General features: G+C 34.2%; 2 protein-coding genes across 2 annotated transcripts in view; one reads left to right on the plus strand and one right to left on the minus strand.

The window, feature by feature from the left end:
- The window catches only part of LOC124368655 (thioredoxin-like protein 1), a 50,302-nt gene extending 49,084 nt beyond the window's left edge, over positions 1–1,218 (minus strand). Inside the window, exon 1 of the mRNA XM_046825903.1 lies at positions 1,030–1,218. Within this exon, the coding sequence (XP_046681859.1) occupies positions 1,030–1,124 (95 nt within the window). The 5' untranslated portion in view covers positions 1,125–1,218. The remainder of the gene's footprint in view (positions 1–1,029) is intronic.
- A 13,643-nt stretch (positions 1,219–14,861) lies between these two features.
- LOC124368656 (uncharacterized protein CG3556) overlaps positions 14,862–16,498 on the plus strand; it is a 132,044-nt gene continuing 130,407 nt past the window's right edge. Inside the window, exon 1 of the mRNA XM_046825904.1 lies at positions 14,862–14,999. Coding sequence (XP_046681860.1) covers positions 14,921–14,999 — 79 coding nt within the window. The 5' untranslated portion in view covers positions 14,862–14,920. The remainder of the gene's footprint in view (positions 15,000–16,498) is intronic.

A 16,498-nucleotide genomic window follows, 5' to 3' on the forward strand; every position in this document is an offset into this window, starting at 1 on the left:
TGGTCAGACTTGTATTATTTTGACATTTTCAGCTGATTGCACTTGTTCTAGTACACAAGGAACAAGGTGTCGCTACAGCCCACACTCATAGCTGTAGACAAACACCAGATTGTTCAACTAATAATAACCATTAGTTTTTGATTTTTAGAGCACTTTGTTGTTTGGGTATCAATTTACAAAATCGTGACCATGGAAAGGTATGTTCATTTTTTTTTCCTGAAAACTACAATTTTTCCTGAAAACAATAGTGAAGAAAAAATTCGTCGGCAACGAAAATCAAAGGAGTTACGATTTTTTGAAATCCTCTGAAAACTCTGTTTTTGACAGTACCTCTGGCAATTTTACTGAAATGATGACGTTAATCCTGTCAACGATGCCTGCCCGCTGCGCAGTGCTGCGCACTGCTTGCTCTTTTAGAAAAAAAATTAACTCGAGCTTGCAAAAGTCGAATCCCAGATCACGTGATGCCCCTGATCCTTAACCCTCCAAGTGTTGTTCGACAAAATTTTGTCGGTTATTTTCCATCTTTAATGCAATAATGCCCGAAAGGCATCAATATAATACAATGATATACTTTCCCCCCAGTTTATATGCACCTGTGATAATAACACTTGGCTATAAATGCCCAACCCATGAAAAAAAGTCCATTTTTCATGGTCACGGTATTGTAAATAAATACCGTTGTTTGTTGCATTTCATTTAATTGTTGAGCATTACTCATTTGAAACTAAAAAGTAATGTGAAGTGGATAACATAAATATTGACATTTTTTATCCAGCCCTGTGTTGAACCAAAAAACCTCATTAAAAAGTGGGCAACAAAATTTGACTAGGCTACCTTAGACTACTTCAGGAATTACTTATTTCATATGGATTGCAACAACTAATTACAAATTATGTCATAATTATAATAATCGTTGATAGATTATTTCGGAACAATAAATTCTGTAATGCAAATAAAAATAACTTAATAGTTGTGCTGAGTCATTTGAGCTAGAAACATCGTAGCCTATATCAGTAACATACTTACCAGGATGCTGTAAAATCAACAACAATCAGCTTGGACGCATTGGAGGACAATTGAGTTTGAAACTGATTATCATTAGTTATGGTAATCACACTCATTTTAAAAAGTTTAACAGATGGAAATAAACTAATACACAACTATAGCACAATCACGCCTCAGACTACAATGAGGTTAGTTTAGCCTTTTTGCCAATCACTAGGCACTAGGCAGGCAGGTTACGGTGTTTATATCCATATAGCCCTGGTGTGCACTAATTTCTCATTGGTACACGGGCTAAAACGCTGTAGGACTATTGTTAAAATTGTCTATAGCTGGAAGAGACATCTCAAGTTTGTGAGTTTTAACAATTTGTCTGTTAACAAATTCAATGATAGTTTTTATATACATCTTTAGTACTACATACAAATTTCCTACTAGATATACGTTTGCTTGTGTTTTTGGGTTATTATAAGACGGGAACATTTTTAGAGGATGTAAAAACAGGAATGTTTGATAGTAATATAAAGAATCTTCTCGACAGGGGCTCATCAGTCTCATCTATCCGAAAATTAGGAGGCTACTATATCCAACTAACCCAAGGCGGGATGGCATAAATGCTATGTTCGTTTTTTTATTGCTATATTAATAGATCTCAATAATAGCTGATTTCTTCAAATACACAACTGTTAAAATGAAGTGCTACTAAAAAAGACCTTGAGTATTAGCCAATTGCAGAGAAGCAGATGGTTGCCACATCGAACAGCTGGTGACTACTATCAAAATCTATTTAAAGCAGTTAATTAAATTGGACACAATACCTATCAGCATAAAATATGGCCTCGGTGCTTGATTCAATTGGTATTTAAACTGCACATCGGGATTAGTGTGTTGCAGTTGTATTTTGATCTTGCTCGATAGTAATTAACTTCCCGATAATAATTTTATACATTCAATGACACATATTATGCTAACGACTTCTGCTGGTTTAACCCTTTATGGTACTTTTACCAATTTTTATTGGTTTTGTATTATTTTTTAATTTTATGTGTTATATTGACACCAATAAACAATTTTAGTATTGTCATATTTTTTGCACTAACCCTTTTTTAGTAATTCCAAGTGGGACATATATGTCCCGCTGTCTTATAAGGGTCAGAGCTCTAAATTTTTATGTGGGACTTATATGTCCCGCTGTTCTTCAGTGCATTACTTTATTTTAGTTTTAATCATCCTTTTCAATTATTTATTTTATGGGTATTCAAATTTTTATGTATTATATGTAAATTATATTAGTTAGCATTTGTAATATTAAAATTACGAAGAAGGAGAAATTAAGGAGAAACTCTGCACAAACAGTTTGATACTTACAAAGTTATGTCAATGAAACTAAATGAGAGTATGCACATTGTAAAAAAATTAATAAATGTATATATGTATTCATACATACACAAAACAAAAAATTATACTTACAAAATAATGTCTAAAAAACTAAATTAGAATAATGTATATTGTAAAAATTTCAATCAATTTATATGTATATATTGTATATCTATATAATATATTATAAGTAACAACATAAATTGATATTTTAATATTAATAAACATGATTTCGGCTACTCTCATTTCCTGTGAAAAATTTCGAAGCAAGGCACTGCACACAAAGGTACATCACAGTTTGAACACACTATTTTTGTTCTCTTTTCTTCATTTTTGGTACTGCATTGCCTGCACCTACGTCGAGTGAATGATTCCTTATGGATATGGGTTCCAACATTAACGTGACGAACCTCAGTAGGAACACCCACATGTCCAGGTTTCTTGTGGCAGAATACCACTGCTTTATTGCCTTTTCCTTTTTTAGATGAGAAACCAGCAATAAGCTGGCGAGCCAAGTTGATTCTGAATGACAAGTTATTGCCCCGAGCTTTGGTCAATTTCCACAAATTGAATGAGTTGACAAGCGCCAACTCAAAAAAGAAATAGAACAGTCTATGCCACCATTTTCTTGATCGGCGGCCCACTTGATAGATGGCACGATGCTGATCGAAGTTGTCAACTCCGCCCATCAATGCATTATAAGACAGTACAGCTTCTGGAGCAGACATTTGAATTTTTGAACCATCAGATTCTTTTCTATCGATAAATACAACATTTTTTAGGGTCATGGACTGTAGAAAGTAGGCAGACATCCTTGTTATCCCGCCATTTTAAAGCACAAATGCCATCTTTGGTTCGAAAAGTGTAGTCTCCTCTCTTCACTTCTGGCTTTTTGCTAGTTAACACACTAGGCAACCCCACTCTATCACCTCGCACAGTCCCACAACAGTAAAGTCCATTTTGCAGTAAGGTTTTTGCCAAGTTGAAAGAGTTGAAAAAATTATCAACAACAATAAGTTTTTCTGTGCCAAAAAAAGGTTCACACAAATTCAAAACCACCTTCTCGCACATCAAAAAGGATGCAAATTGTTCATTTTGCTTAGAATCATCACATTTTCCTATGTACAGTAAACTTCAAAGCGTACAACATATCCTGTTTCGGCATCGGCTAAACACCAAACTTTATAACCTCTTTTGATAGGTTTCATAGGTTGATATTGTTTCAAACTCGACCTACCCTTGAATGCTACCATGGCCTCATCAACTACCAGGTTACCAGATGGTGTGTAGCATTCAAAGCACTTTTCCTCCAAATTTGTAATCAAGGGTCGCAACTTGTATAATTTATCATAGTTTGCATCTCCTTTTTGGGTGATGAAGATTGTCATTGAGATGGAGGTTCTGGACGATCTTTTTATACCTGTTGAGTGCCATTACCTGGGAGACACCAGGAACATTCAGGAATGGATCAGAGTTCTAATAGTTCACTGCCGATGGAAGTATGTGGATGTCCATCACAATTGTTACTTCCAAAAATGCTTTTAGTTCATGCACATCAATATTTGTCCAATTTCGAGCATTATTTTGGGTTGCATATAGGTTTGTCTGCTCACAAATCAACATGAGTAACTCATTATTAAAATATTGGCTAAAGTATTCAATTTCCTGGTTCAATACTGAAAATGTTCTGTTTGATTTAGCTTCCGTGTCTTTGACTTTCCCTAAATTTGAACTAAATTCTTCGTCATACTCATCCCAACCCTCGTCCCTCTTCTGCCTTTTTATTTCTTTTCTCTCTTCTTGCGTTAGTTTTTTTGTCCTTTGATTATTTTCGTCAATGGTGTAATGTTTTCGTTTTATAGCTGATTTCTTTACTGCCTTTTTCATTTTCTTTCTTTTGGTGTTATCATTTATGCATGGATCCTGTTTATTTTCCGTTTTATTTCCATTTTGTTTACTGTAGGTATGGTCAAGCACTGGCAGACATGGTGGGTCATCTTCAAATAATCCATTATTTCCCCTTGATGTAGACGGTTGGGGGATAAATAGATCTTCAATAACAGGTTGAATTACAATTGGTGTATTCACACGTGTAGAAGTAGGCGTCGATTCTAATGAAGTATCTTTTGAATTAGGGCCACTAAATTCTAAAAAGTCATTTTCGCTGTCACCTTCAATGTCAGATGTGGCTGGGTCGTCTGGTAAACCATATACATACTCCAGAATCTAATCTTCATTCAATGCCTGCAAATAAAAGATGACCGTAAGCAAAAAGAAACTATTCGAATATCTTGATAGTACGTAGTAAATAAACCATTTACAACAAACAGCCTGTGGTGGATGGATTATTGAGGCAATTATATTTTCCAAACAAGGACAAATAACGATGAGTGGACCCGATTTTCTATATTGATTTATTGAAATATTGGTATTTATTAATCTTAATTGTAAGAACAAACTAACTAAAACATAACCTAACTAATATAGATATTTTGGTTGTCAATATTGATGGTTATACTAATCGAGAAATAAACTCCACCCGATTATATTCCATGTGGTAACACAATACTGTGTAGATCTTATAACATTTTAGTTTGGGCTTACGTATTTATTATTACTATTTGCACCAATTTATTTCTGATTATCTGCCAAAAGTTAAAAAGGTGTAGTAAATATAACGCCATTATATACTTTATTGTTAATATTATATCGTGTAAGTGTATTATTTTACAAACCCTACAAAAATATTGCATAATGTAGAATAAAAGTTATACGTCTTCATCACCTCAAGGACAGTGAGACAATAGAGTCCCACTTGGAAATTAGTACCTAAATAAGTTATAAACACTAAACATTATATTCTAAATAAACCATTATATTATATAAGATATTTAAAATCAATTATTTAAAACAGTAATACTCACTTTTTCCATTTTAAAATGTATGAGTCGTTGTAAAAATCACATAACCCAACTTTCTGAACGTTCCAAAATGTCAGAAACGTGCAAATCAGCTGTAACCACATTTAGTGAAGTTGAAATCCATGGCTGTGCTGTTCATATTAATTTTTTTTTAGTCCACATATATTCCTGAAGATGGTAGCACTAACAGGACTTTATTATCTACCAACAGACTTAAGTAACAAAGCAAAAATGAAAGTGGGACATAGGTGTCCCGCGGTACCATAAAGAGAAACAACCTTAAAGCATTAACAACCCAATTTAAATATTAAGATATGTTAATCGTGTTAGCTATCTTTCCATGCGGTATGAACCAGAAAAATTACATAGTAGTTTGACAACGGCCATTTAAGCCTGACTGAGATCTTCATGCCACACTTGATGCTGAGAAAGAATTTAGAAAATAATACATAATAATTGATGTCCAGTCTCTATTCACAAACATTCCTCACAGTTTGGGCGAAGGAGCAATTCATAGTTTTTTAACCACTAGACCTAAGCAAGCCAGTCCCAGCACAAAATTTATAATGACGTTACTTAATTTTATTTTAACTATGAACAACTTTAAATTTCAAGATAAAAATTACCTCCAAATTAATGGAACAGCTATGGGCACCAGGATGCACTTGCGTATGCTAAACTATTTATGGCAAAATTATAAGAAGATTTTTTGAATTCTTAATCCTACAAACCTCTTGTATGGTTGAGATTCATTGACGATATTTTTACGATTTGGAATAATAGCTTTGAAAATTTAAAGGAATTTTTGGAAAATCTGAATAAATTCTCGATTTTGAAATTTACCTGGAAATTTTCTAAAGAAATCATAACATTCTTGGATGTAAATGTTTTTATTAAATCTGGATTTCTCAAAACAAAAATTCATATTAAAGACAGTAACACAATGGATTATCTACATTTCAACAGCTGCCATCCTGTACATGTCAAAAAATCAGTACCAAAGGATTTCATGAGCCCATATTGCTTGGGAGCTATTACACATTTGGTTAACCTGTCCCTTGCTTCTGGGTGTTTTCCATCATGCTAGAAGCAAAGTCTTGTCACGCCCATACCCAAAATAAAGAATCCAAGTGTGATTTCCCAATTTAGGCCGATATCGATCCTTCCGGCCATGTCAAAAATCCTTGAGAAGGTAGTGGTGAATCAGTTGACAGCTTTCATTGAGGCTGAAAATATTCTTCCTGTACATCAGTCTGGTTTTAGGAAGTCTTTCAGCACTACCTCCGCCTTGATAAACATTATGGATGAGCTGCATGTAGCGAAAGATAAAGGTTTTGGAAGTATTTTGGCGACGCTTGATTTCTCTGAAGCGTTCGACTCAGTGAATTATGAACTGTTTCTTGCCAAATTAAATTTCTATAGGTTTAATGAAATCGCTATAAAATGGTTTGGCTCATATTTGAGCGGACGGAGTCAGGTGACGAAGGTAAAAGAAAACTGCTCTTCCTCGCTGTCGAAGGATACAGGGGTTCCTCAAGGGTCATGTTTAGGGCCTGTTATGTTCATTTTATATACTGCTGATCTTGAACTTGCATTGTCCTCGTGTTCACTCTACTCCTATGCGGATGACTCTCAGATGCTTCTAACATATCCCCCTCCAGGTGTCCATGAAGCGGTGCAGTGTTTCAATGCTGATCTGCGTAGGGTTAAAGAGTGGTCGGAGGGACATGGCCTAAAGTTGAATGCAGATAAGTGTTCTGTGGTGCATTTTTGCTCACCATCCATTAAAGAGACCATGAACAGGAGTATTCTCTCTGTTTCTGTTGAGGGTATTTGTTTGGAAGATCGTGTTTTTGTTAAAGTCCTGGGAGTTATAATTGACAATCAGCTAAACTTTCTTAAACATGTTGAATTGATTTCTCAACGTGCAATGTGTAAATTGAGAGTTTTGAATAGATACAGAGCGTTAATTCCAATGCTTTCAAAGCTGCATATTGTAAATTCTCTGGTATTTCCGTCAATATATTACGCCCTTCCAGTGTTTGGTAGCTGCTTAACTCAAGAGGCAAATGTCATCCTTGCACGGATACAGAACAGTGCGCTGAGGTTTGTTTATAATCTAAAAAAATTTGACCACATCTCACCTTATCGCAAAAGAGCAAATTTACACTCTGTTCAAGATATTTGTAGGCTCCAAACTGTGACATTGGTGCATAAGGTTTTGGTAACTGGTGAACCCTCTTACCTGAGACGGAAACTAGTGGCGCGAGCGACTCTAAGAGAACGGCACACTCGACAGGACGACAAGCTGCAACTGCCGCGTGTGCGGTTGGAGGCTACAAAAAGGTCCTTCTCGTACTTTGGACCCCAGGAGTACAATGCCTTACCACCAGTTATAAAGACTTTGTCTGTTAAAACTTTCAAAAAGGAAGTTAAAACTGTATGGGTACCTTAATGATGTATTGTTGTTTAAGTATGAATTTTCTATGTAAAGTACCAGCACGCAATATTTGGGTGTCACAGTTTTAAAATACGAATTGTACTGTTATGATTAGTTTGACGTGAGTCGATTTGTAAAACAGATTGTAAACTGAAATCCGCTCAAGAATAAAGGCCTTATTTATTTATTTTTTATTTGTCAGTATAGCCAAAATATTATGTACTGATAGTGCAGATTTTCAAAATTATCTAGAAAAACTTGGAAATGCATTTGTCAAAAGAAAATATCCTTCAAAATTTATAAATAATCAAATTAAACACTCTAATGTTCATAAAATCCAAAAGAATGATGATGTAAAATGCATAACAAAATATTTTCCTGGTTTATATAAAACAAACAATATTCTAAGAACGGCACACAAAATTCTTGAATCTTCACCAATTACTAAAAGCTTATTTTCAAAACCACCCAGGCTAGTGTTTCGTAGAAATACTAACCTGAAAATTCTTCTGGTACGGCCCAAATTGCCACCTACTGACATTCAAAATTCAGAAAAGAAGAAAAGTTTTAAGTGTCAACCCTGTAGAAACAAACGATGTAATACTTGCAAAATTATAAAATCGTCCAATTTTTTTACCAGTAGTAAAACAAAGAAAACTAACCCTATTAGAGGAGAAATTAATTGCAAAAGTAAAAATGTAATTTATCAATTAACATGTAAAAATTGTGCAATGGATTATGTTGGATTGACAACAAATCCATTGCACATAAGAATGAATAATCATCGTTGTTCGTCTAAAAAACAGGATGAAAAATTGGCTTCACAACATGCATTAGGCCACCAACAAAATTTTGAACAATGTTATTCACTGAAAGGTATTTGCAAAGTACCCGAAGATGGAAACAAAATTTACTTAGAAAATTTAGAACAGGGACATCAGTTAATATTAAAATCAAAAGTACCCTTTAGTCTGAATAAAAGATGAAATGATAAATTGTTGTTATTATGTATTATTTTCTAAATTCTTTTTCTAAATTCTTTCTCTGTTCATGATATTATTTCTCTTTGGTGTTAATGACATATTCAAAAATTCCTGTTTATTTATTTATGTAAATTTTTATTTATTTACTTTTGTAAATTTTGTTTGCTTTGTTGTTATTTGTTATTATACCTTTTTGAAAACGGCAATGATATATTGGTTGGTCATCAATGCCCGTACATAATAAGGGAACAAGGGGATAATGGACATGTTTTTCTTTATAGCGAGAGCGCATTTTTCTGTTTTTCATCGTTAGTATTAACCATACCATTATGTTTAATTTGATCTAATCTGTCCGCACTTCTGGCGACAAAATAGAGACATCCCTCGAGATGGTATATATATCAGGTAACATCAAAAGTCGGTCAAATTCGGTTATATGCTTACAATACTAACTTTTTTCTATGCGGTCATTGTTCATAAAACAGGATACTACTTTATTTTGTATTGTTAACGGCTATTAAGAACAAATTTTACGACTTTCACAAATATAATGGACGTTGCAACTGGTCAGGAGTCTTATCTGATTGCAATAACAGAACAAGGTCGCCCGATGAGCCTCACCGGCAGCTGCCTTCCAGTTCAATTCAGTATCCAGCGACAGTGATTACTTCGTCATGGCGATTCCCAATAGTATGCTTGAGTTTTATGAACTAAGTAAATCCAAAAGTGAGTAAATGTAAAACGTAACAATTCGTCTACAAAAACAGTGCGATAACGCGATAACATGTTGAAGTGTAATAGAGACCAGAGAAAGGTGGCGATGCTTAAAAGCTGATTGCCGCAAAAACATTCAGGTACAATCAGGTGCATGACTAGTTCATTCTAAATTAAGCGTAGAAATTGATGAATCTTTTTTAGACAAAAGACAATACAATGTTGTCCATGTAATAAATCAACAATGGGTATTTGGTGGCATATGGCAAGAAACAAAAAATGTTTCTTGTGTGCCACTGAAAACAGATCTCAAGTTTCACTGTGACCTATTATTATTGAGCATATTGCCCCAAGTCCTCTTATAATTTCTGACAAGTGGGTTGCATACAATAATATATAAAGGGAAGTTGGAGAGAGGGAAGAGGGAGGGAGGGAGAGAGAACAGGTCTATTGTTATATTTATGGTGGGGGTGCTTATTCATCGCATCTACAAGGTCTATGCGCTGATTTTGAACACCCAGATTCAAGAAGATCAGTACATGGACACGGTGAAGGAGCTGAATAAGTAACGTCCTATTCCTATGGATTCAGCATCCCCTTAAGAACTGAAATTTTCTCTAAACAATGGAAGTTTGCTTTAATCTGTCCCCTAAGATCGCATCACTCGCTTTTACACAAGACTACAGACCCGTTAACATTCTGCCTGAATTGTTTAAGGATCTTGAACGAATAGTGCATTGTCTAATATCTCAGTTTCTTGAATTACAAGATATCCTATAGGCTCATCAGTCTGGATTTAGACAGTACTTAAACTGCGATACTGTGAATAACGTGACATCCGGCTGGCTATAAATCGGCGATAATGCACCGTTCTAGTGTTTTTTTAGTTCTCTAAGGATTTTAACTCTGGCAGTCACACTTTTGATTGGAAAATTGAAATTCGTGGGATTTTCTGCTAAGGTTCTTTCGTGGATGGGTTCGTTTTTTAGTGAGAGGTAGCAGTGTGCTGTGGTTGGTGACAACAAAATACCTGTCACATATGGTGTACCTCAAGGGTCGTCTATTCTTGGTCTCTTACTGTTTGAACTATACATTAATAATGCACACATCACTGATTTACCCAAAGTTTCACACTTATGCTGCAGATCTCCAGATATACGCTCACTGTAACGTAAGTGACATTAATCGTTCAATTGAAAAAGTTAAGTTGGACACTCAACAGACAGTACATTGGAATGAAAAGCACGGACAAAAACTTATTACACACAGAACGAAACCCACAATAATCGAGCATTCAAGGTTTATGAACATAATTGACGTCATGAACGTACAAAGAATATCAGTGAATGTAAGACAGTACGTCTTACCTTACTAGATTAGCATGAGGAGCTTGGGGTTGACTATTACTTACACATTGGACTGGACTGAATATGTCGCAGGTACTTGTAAAAAAGTATTTGAGTTAGTCTATACCCTTAAGAAAATGATTAAGTTTTAGCTTCACTCATATAAAGCTCGTTTTTTATTTTCTCTGCTGTCGTTCTGTGATCAATGACTGTCTAAGCAATAAATTGCAGAAGGTACAAAATTATTGTTTGCATTTATTTTTAAATTTAAGGTGAGATGAACGTATCTCACCGTATTATGCACAACTTGTAATGTTAATTATTTAATGATATGAGAGATTCCGAATTATGATTATACTTTTTTATACTTAAAAACTAGATTCTCAGGATATTTTCTGAAAGATTTTGAATTTATTGTTATTGGAGAAGGCGCAAGGAATAGCCACACAGGTTCATATATTCTTCGAATTTCTTGCCATAGAACAACAGTATTCAACAAGGTATTTGTCGTAACTGCATGTCGTACGTGGAACTCCCTTCCAGCTTCTATAGTGTTTGGAGAGCCGGGATCGGGTTTCTTCAGCTGTTAAGACTTACTTCTCGCAGGGTTGGCCGTGGTCATGGTGCCCGAGGGTGACTATGCTTGGTTAGTTACAGGAAGAATAAATGTGCGAGTGTATGATTACGGCAACTTATGCTTTAACTACAGTTTTAATTTTATTTTAATGTTCATTCTAATTATTTTTTTAGTTTTGGTATATAACGGTTTGTATTTAATGTTATGTTTTATATCAATTACAAATATTATTAGTATTTTTAGACAAGTAAGCATGTGTTATATATAATTTTATATGTACGATGAAGTTGTAACTTTTAGTTGTAATAATCACAGATATATTTTGTTTATATATTCTTTTGTCAAAGCTGTTATACTACTTTTCAGTCGAATTTCTGTTTTATTTTAATTATGTTACTTTCTCTTTATTATAGTGTTTACGCTGCTTATTACACATTTTTTAGTTACAGATAGATATTATTTTTATATTTATTGACATACGTTAAGTGTAAGAAAGGACCTAATGGTTCTAACTTCCCCTGTCATAGTAAAGAATTTAATCAATAAACAAATTAATTCATTTGTTTATATGACAACTTCACTACAAACCGCACATTTACATATTATAATCACTTCCCTTCCAATCGCGATAAGTCTATAAGTTTATTACGGCTTATCTAATTCTAATAACTTGTCATTAATCAGGAGAATCACTATTACGAATGGAATTTAATCCCAAAATTGTCGTTTTAATGCGAAATTACTTAAAGCTTATATTAAACCTTGTAATGTAATCATTAAAACAAGTGTATTTGAAGGAAACATGATTTTCCGGTCTTGACCATCGTTCAATACATACAATACATTCAGTAACACTACTTTTCGTGATCTGCAATCTTATCTATTCCTTAGGTGAATGACCAACCTAATACATAACTTCAGTCTAGGTTAAAGTAAATAAAACATACCAGAGCATTGTGACATGAATAAGCCAGGAATCACACACATCGGTTGGTTTTACCAATTTTAAATTATGAAGCCTCAATTAATTTCCTATTGAAAAAATGAGGTTCCCCATTGTAATTTGCTAGCTTCATCCCAGTTCATACGATGATAGTCGGACCAACAATAATGTGCAATTTTTTACTTTTCTGTTAACCCTTTACTTGTGTTTTCTTTGTGTTATTTAATCCTTACGTTTAATTATCTTTTTGTCTCGCCTATGTATTCCATATTGCACCTACATTTTATACTGTTATTATAAGGTTTTTGAAATCCTGTGTGCCATTTTTGTTTGGTTTTGTCTTTACGATACTTTCTATAAGAGTATTGTGTGTTTTAAACGCGGTTCTAATGTTGTATTTTCTGTCTAATCTTCTAATTTTCTTCTTTAACTCCAGCACATAAGGGTTTGATATAAACGCAACTTTATCACTATTCTGATTGTCTGACGCAGGAATAATGTTCTGGTTAGTTTGCACTAGTTTATTACTGATTGAGGGTATCCACTGCATCTAAGATCCGATTCAACTGTCTTAAATTCATCTTTAAACTATCTTTATCTCAGCATAAGCTATTTGCTCTACCAAATAACGAGGAGGCCACTTCTCCTCTGACAGATTTTTAATGGTTTGAATTACAATTTAAATAGTATTCTGTTTGTGTGTTCTTTAGAAAATCGTAGTATTAATTAAGGACATTTCTGTCTCTTAATACACACTTACCCAAAAAAAGAAAGCTTGTTTTGTACTTCCACTTCCATTGGTTTGAACTGAGCTAAAATCAAAGCTTTTTGCTCAAATTCCTCCATAAATATTCTGGCGAAAATAAAAGACAGTGGAGAACCCATTGCCATACCGTCATCTTGACGTTAAACTTTACCCTCTAACTAAAAATAATTGCATTTAGTGCATAATTCTAACAGTTCTATAATTACTGGCATGGGAAGTTTAGTCCTTTTTGTTTTGTTTTCTTTGAGACGTGATTCAACGGTTTCGACAGTTTCTGGAATTTATTTCTTGTTGAAACTTTATATTCTACTGCTTGTCGTTACTTAATTATACACACTGCACACTACCTGTACCGGGTACTATAAGCTAATTTATTGCTTGTTAAAACTCACATTTTATAGTTAGTTGTTACATATACGTATACCCCCACACATCGCATGCTAACATATTGCTGTTAAATTGTAGATAAGTTGATACTGGTCAATTTTTTCCTTATTGTTATTAGTTCCCAGTTTTCAATTTTAAAACAGAATTTTTTTTAAATAGTTTATATTATCACTTTTAAAATTGTTCGCTGATTGCTATAGTAATACTTTGAGTTATATATATTTTTTTCTCGTTATTTTGTTCTTATTATCTTTTGTCTAACGCCATTTCATTCTTTTATATACATATGTTGTTAATATTAGTAACGTTTGGCTTCTTTGGCAAAATTAAACCTACTATGTTTCTTTCTTGTACTGTGATAGCATGTGTTTAACATTTGTTGTAAAATGATGTATACCGTATATAAATCAATAAAAAGCTTAAAGCTCAAAATGTGTAACCTTTGTGTAACCCTTTGTGACTACCTTCAGTCACAAAGAGTAAAGTGTTTTGTATTCAAACGGAAACCAGAGTTGAAAAGTCTTTATGTTTTTAATATTTGCTCTTTATCAGGATGTACTCCCAGAACAAGTCACTGGAACAAATCTGTCCGCGAATCATGTTTCGATCCACGATTGAGTACATCCCACCGAATTGTAATATAATATAGTTAGATCCATGTAGTTATTAATAGAAAATATAATACTATTCCTTAGACTAACGTAATTAAAAAACCCAAATGTGTATGCAATTATTTATTACGTGACCAAGGCAGTTTTCAATAAGCTAATATATGTTACAGTAGACTATTAATTGCTGATAAATGTGGTTAACAGAACACAAATGTGTATACAATTATTTATTACGTGACCAAGGCAGTTTTCAATAAGCTAATATATGTTACGGTATTAATTGCAGATAAATGTGGTTAACAAACAAAAATCGCCAGGTATGGTCGGTCAGAAATATTTGTGTTGGACACATTATTGAAAATATACTAAACCGTCGTTTGTTTAACATTCTGAGGATTATTCACTAAATTCTAAGGTTAAAATAAATTAACGAGAAGTAACATACATATAAATTTATCTTTAGATACATATTGGTCACAGTGACGTCACATCGAGTGTGGGCAAATGTAAATCATACTGAAGGCGTCATCTAGATACACTTCAGCTTTATACCCTGCCAATATGATTTGATTTTGGACCTCAAAAAAAATAATTTGATTTGCCTGAGTGAAATAGGAGTGCTCATTCATAGAATGAGTCTCCCGACCAGGAAAGTTTACCTGGTTATAAAAATAAACAGCAATATTTGTGTAGGGTGGGGTGAATCAATGGGGGCTGTTGCGCAGTGGACGGCGGCGTGTATCGAGCGGGGAACTCGTCGCCCGCTGCCTCACCACCCACCGCCTCTCGGCTAGTCGCAGTCGCTACAGTGCCGCCGCCGCCTCCGCCGCCTCCAACACATCTTCACACTATGATGGCAAACTGTCTCCTCACCTACCTGGTGGCTCTCGTCTCCTGCGTACTTTCTGCCGACCATTTGCCCCTTAACGGTAAGGTTATATATCAGTTGTCATTTATCTTACCCAAAAAACTCTGCAAACCAAAAACTAGGCAGGTATCCAAGGAGGAATACTCACAGTTATTTATAATTGTATAACGTACAACGAGGAACAAAATACCGAGTAGAAGTATTGATCGGTATAGTGTATTTCGGTAGAAACAGATTGAGACCATTGACCGAGTGAATACTGGGGGGATATGACCTTGAGTGGCGCCTGCCGCTGTCAACTGCTTGGTTATGGCATGGTCGAACGCAGCGTTTTAACGATCATTGACTGACATAACCTAAAAGTAAACATCATATCATCCATCATCCACCTATTTGTGTCGAAGTTTAACTAGTTTTGTTCGCTCCAATCAATTGTGTATCGTGTTAGATACAGTACTCTATGATCGTTTATATACTTTTTTGTACTTGAATAGCAGACAATTGGTTCATAATTTAATCAACAATGTTCTACACATTTTAAATAGTTCTTTTATACACGTTAGGCTATGCTACTATATTGTACATTTGGGAAGTAGCAAGTTCAGACCATTCAAGGTCCAATTATGTCCAACCTATATGCGATTGTCGATAATATGTTTAGGGTCTCCTTACAGGGTATTAAAAATATTTGAAGCGTATTGAAGATAAGTTCAACTGTGCAACTGGAATATATTCTTCAATAGAATCTTGCGACATATCTGTAATCTGTGAAGTTCCCAGATATTTTGCGGGATTAGAAGATATTCTTCGAGAAAATAGGATTCTCTGCGAGTGGTCACGGTACGGTATCCACATGTGGAAATTATGATATATGACAATACATCTGCGTGGGCATAGCTTCAATGCCCCACACCTTTTAGAGCGTGATAATCATTATTGGATTCAATGACTTTTTAATTTAATTTCAACTAGTTTTGAAAGGATAGTTTGTAAACAGGGACATTTAATATGTTGAAATTTGGCATCGAATATTCAGAGAGATATCAATATTTCTTTATTCTAAGTTGAAGTAATAGTAGGCTACATGTAGTTTTGTTGGTACGTAGCGTGTCAATTTGAGTATAATCATTGGAAGTTACAACTAAATTACTTAACAATAGCTTTTTTAACAGTAAATGTGGAACGACTAACATTCTCAATTTTGAACAGAAAGAAATAATTTAATGGTCTATAATTTATACAAGTGGACACAGCCCAATAACAAAATACCCAAAATCTATGTTAACAGTGACTACACCAATTAAGCGGGCGGTCTCGCTGTACAGACTCAGTTGAAAACTCAAACGTATGCTTTTTTTAACTTCCGCTAAAATTCAGCCATAGTTATTTTGTTTTATTGCATGTATTACATATATACAACTTTTCGTGTTCTTTGATAAAATTGAATTTAAAAGAAAACTATCCAGTTTTAATTGACTTTATTCACATTATATTTTGAGAAACAAATTCTCTACAAATTGTATTGATAATTTTTCTTTGTTTACAGGTAATGTAATGAGG

This window comes from Homalodisca vitripennis, chromosome X, assembly GCF_021130785.1.
Source record: "Homalodisca vitripennis isolate AUS2020 chromosome X, UT_GWSS_2.1, whole genome shotgun sequence".
In the NCBI taxonomy this organism is placed as follows: Eukaryota; Metazoa; Arthropoda; class Insecta; order Hemiptera; family Cicadellidae; genus Homalodisca; species Homalodisca vitripennis.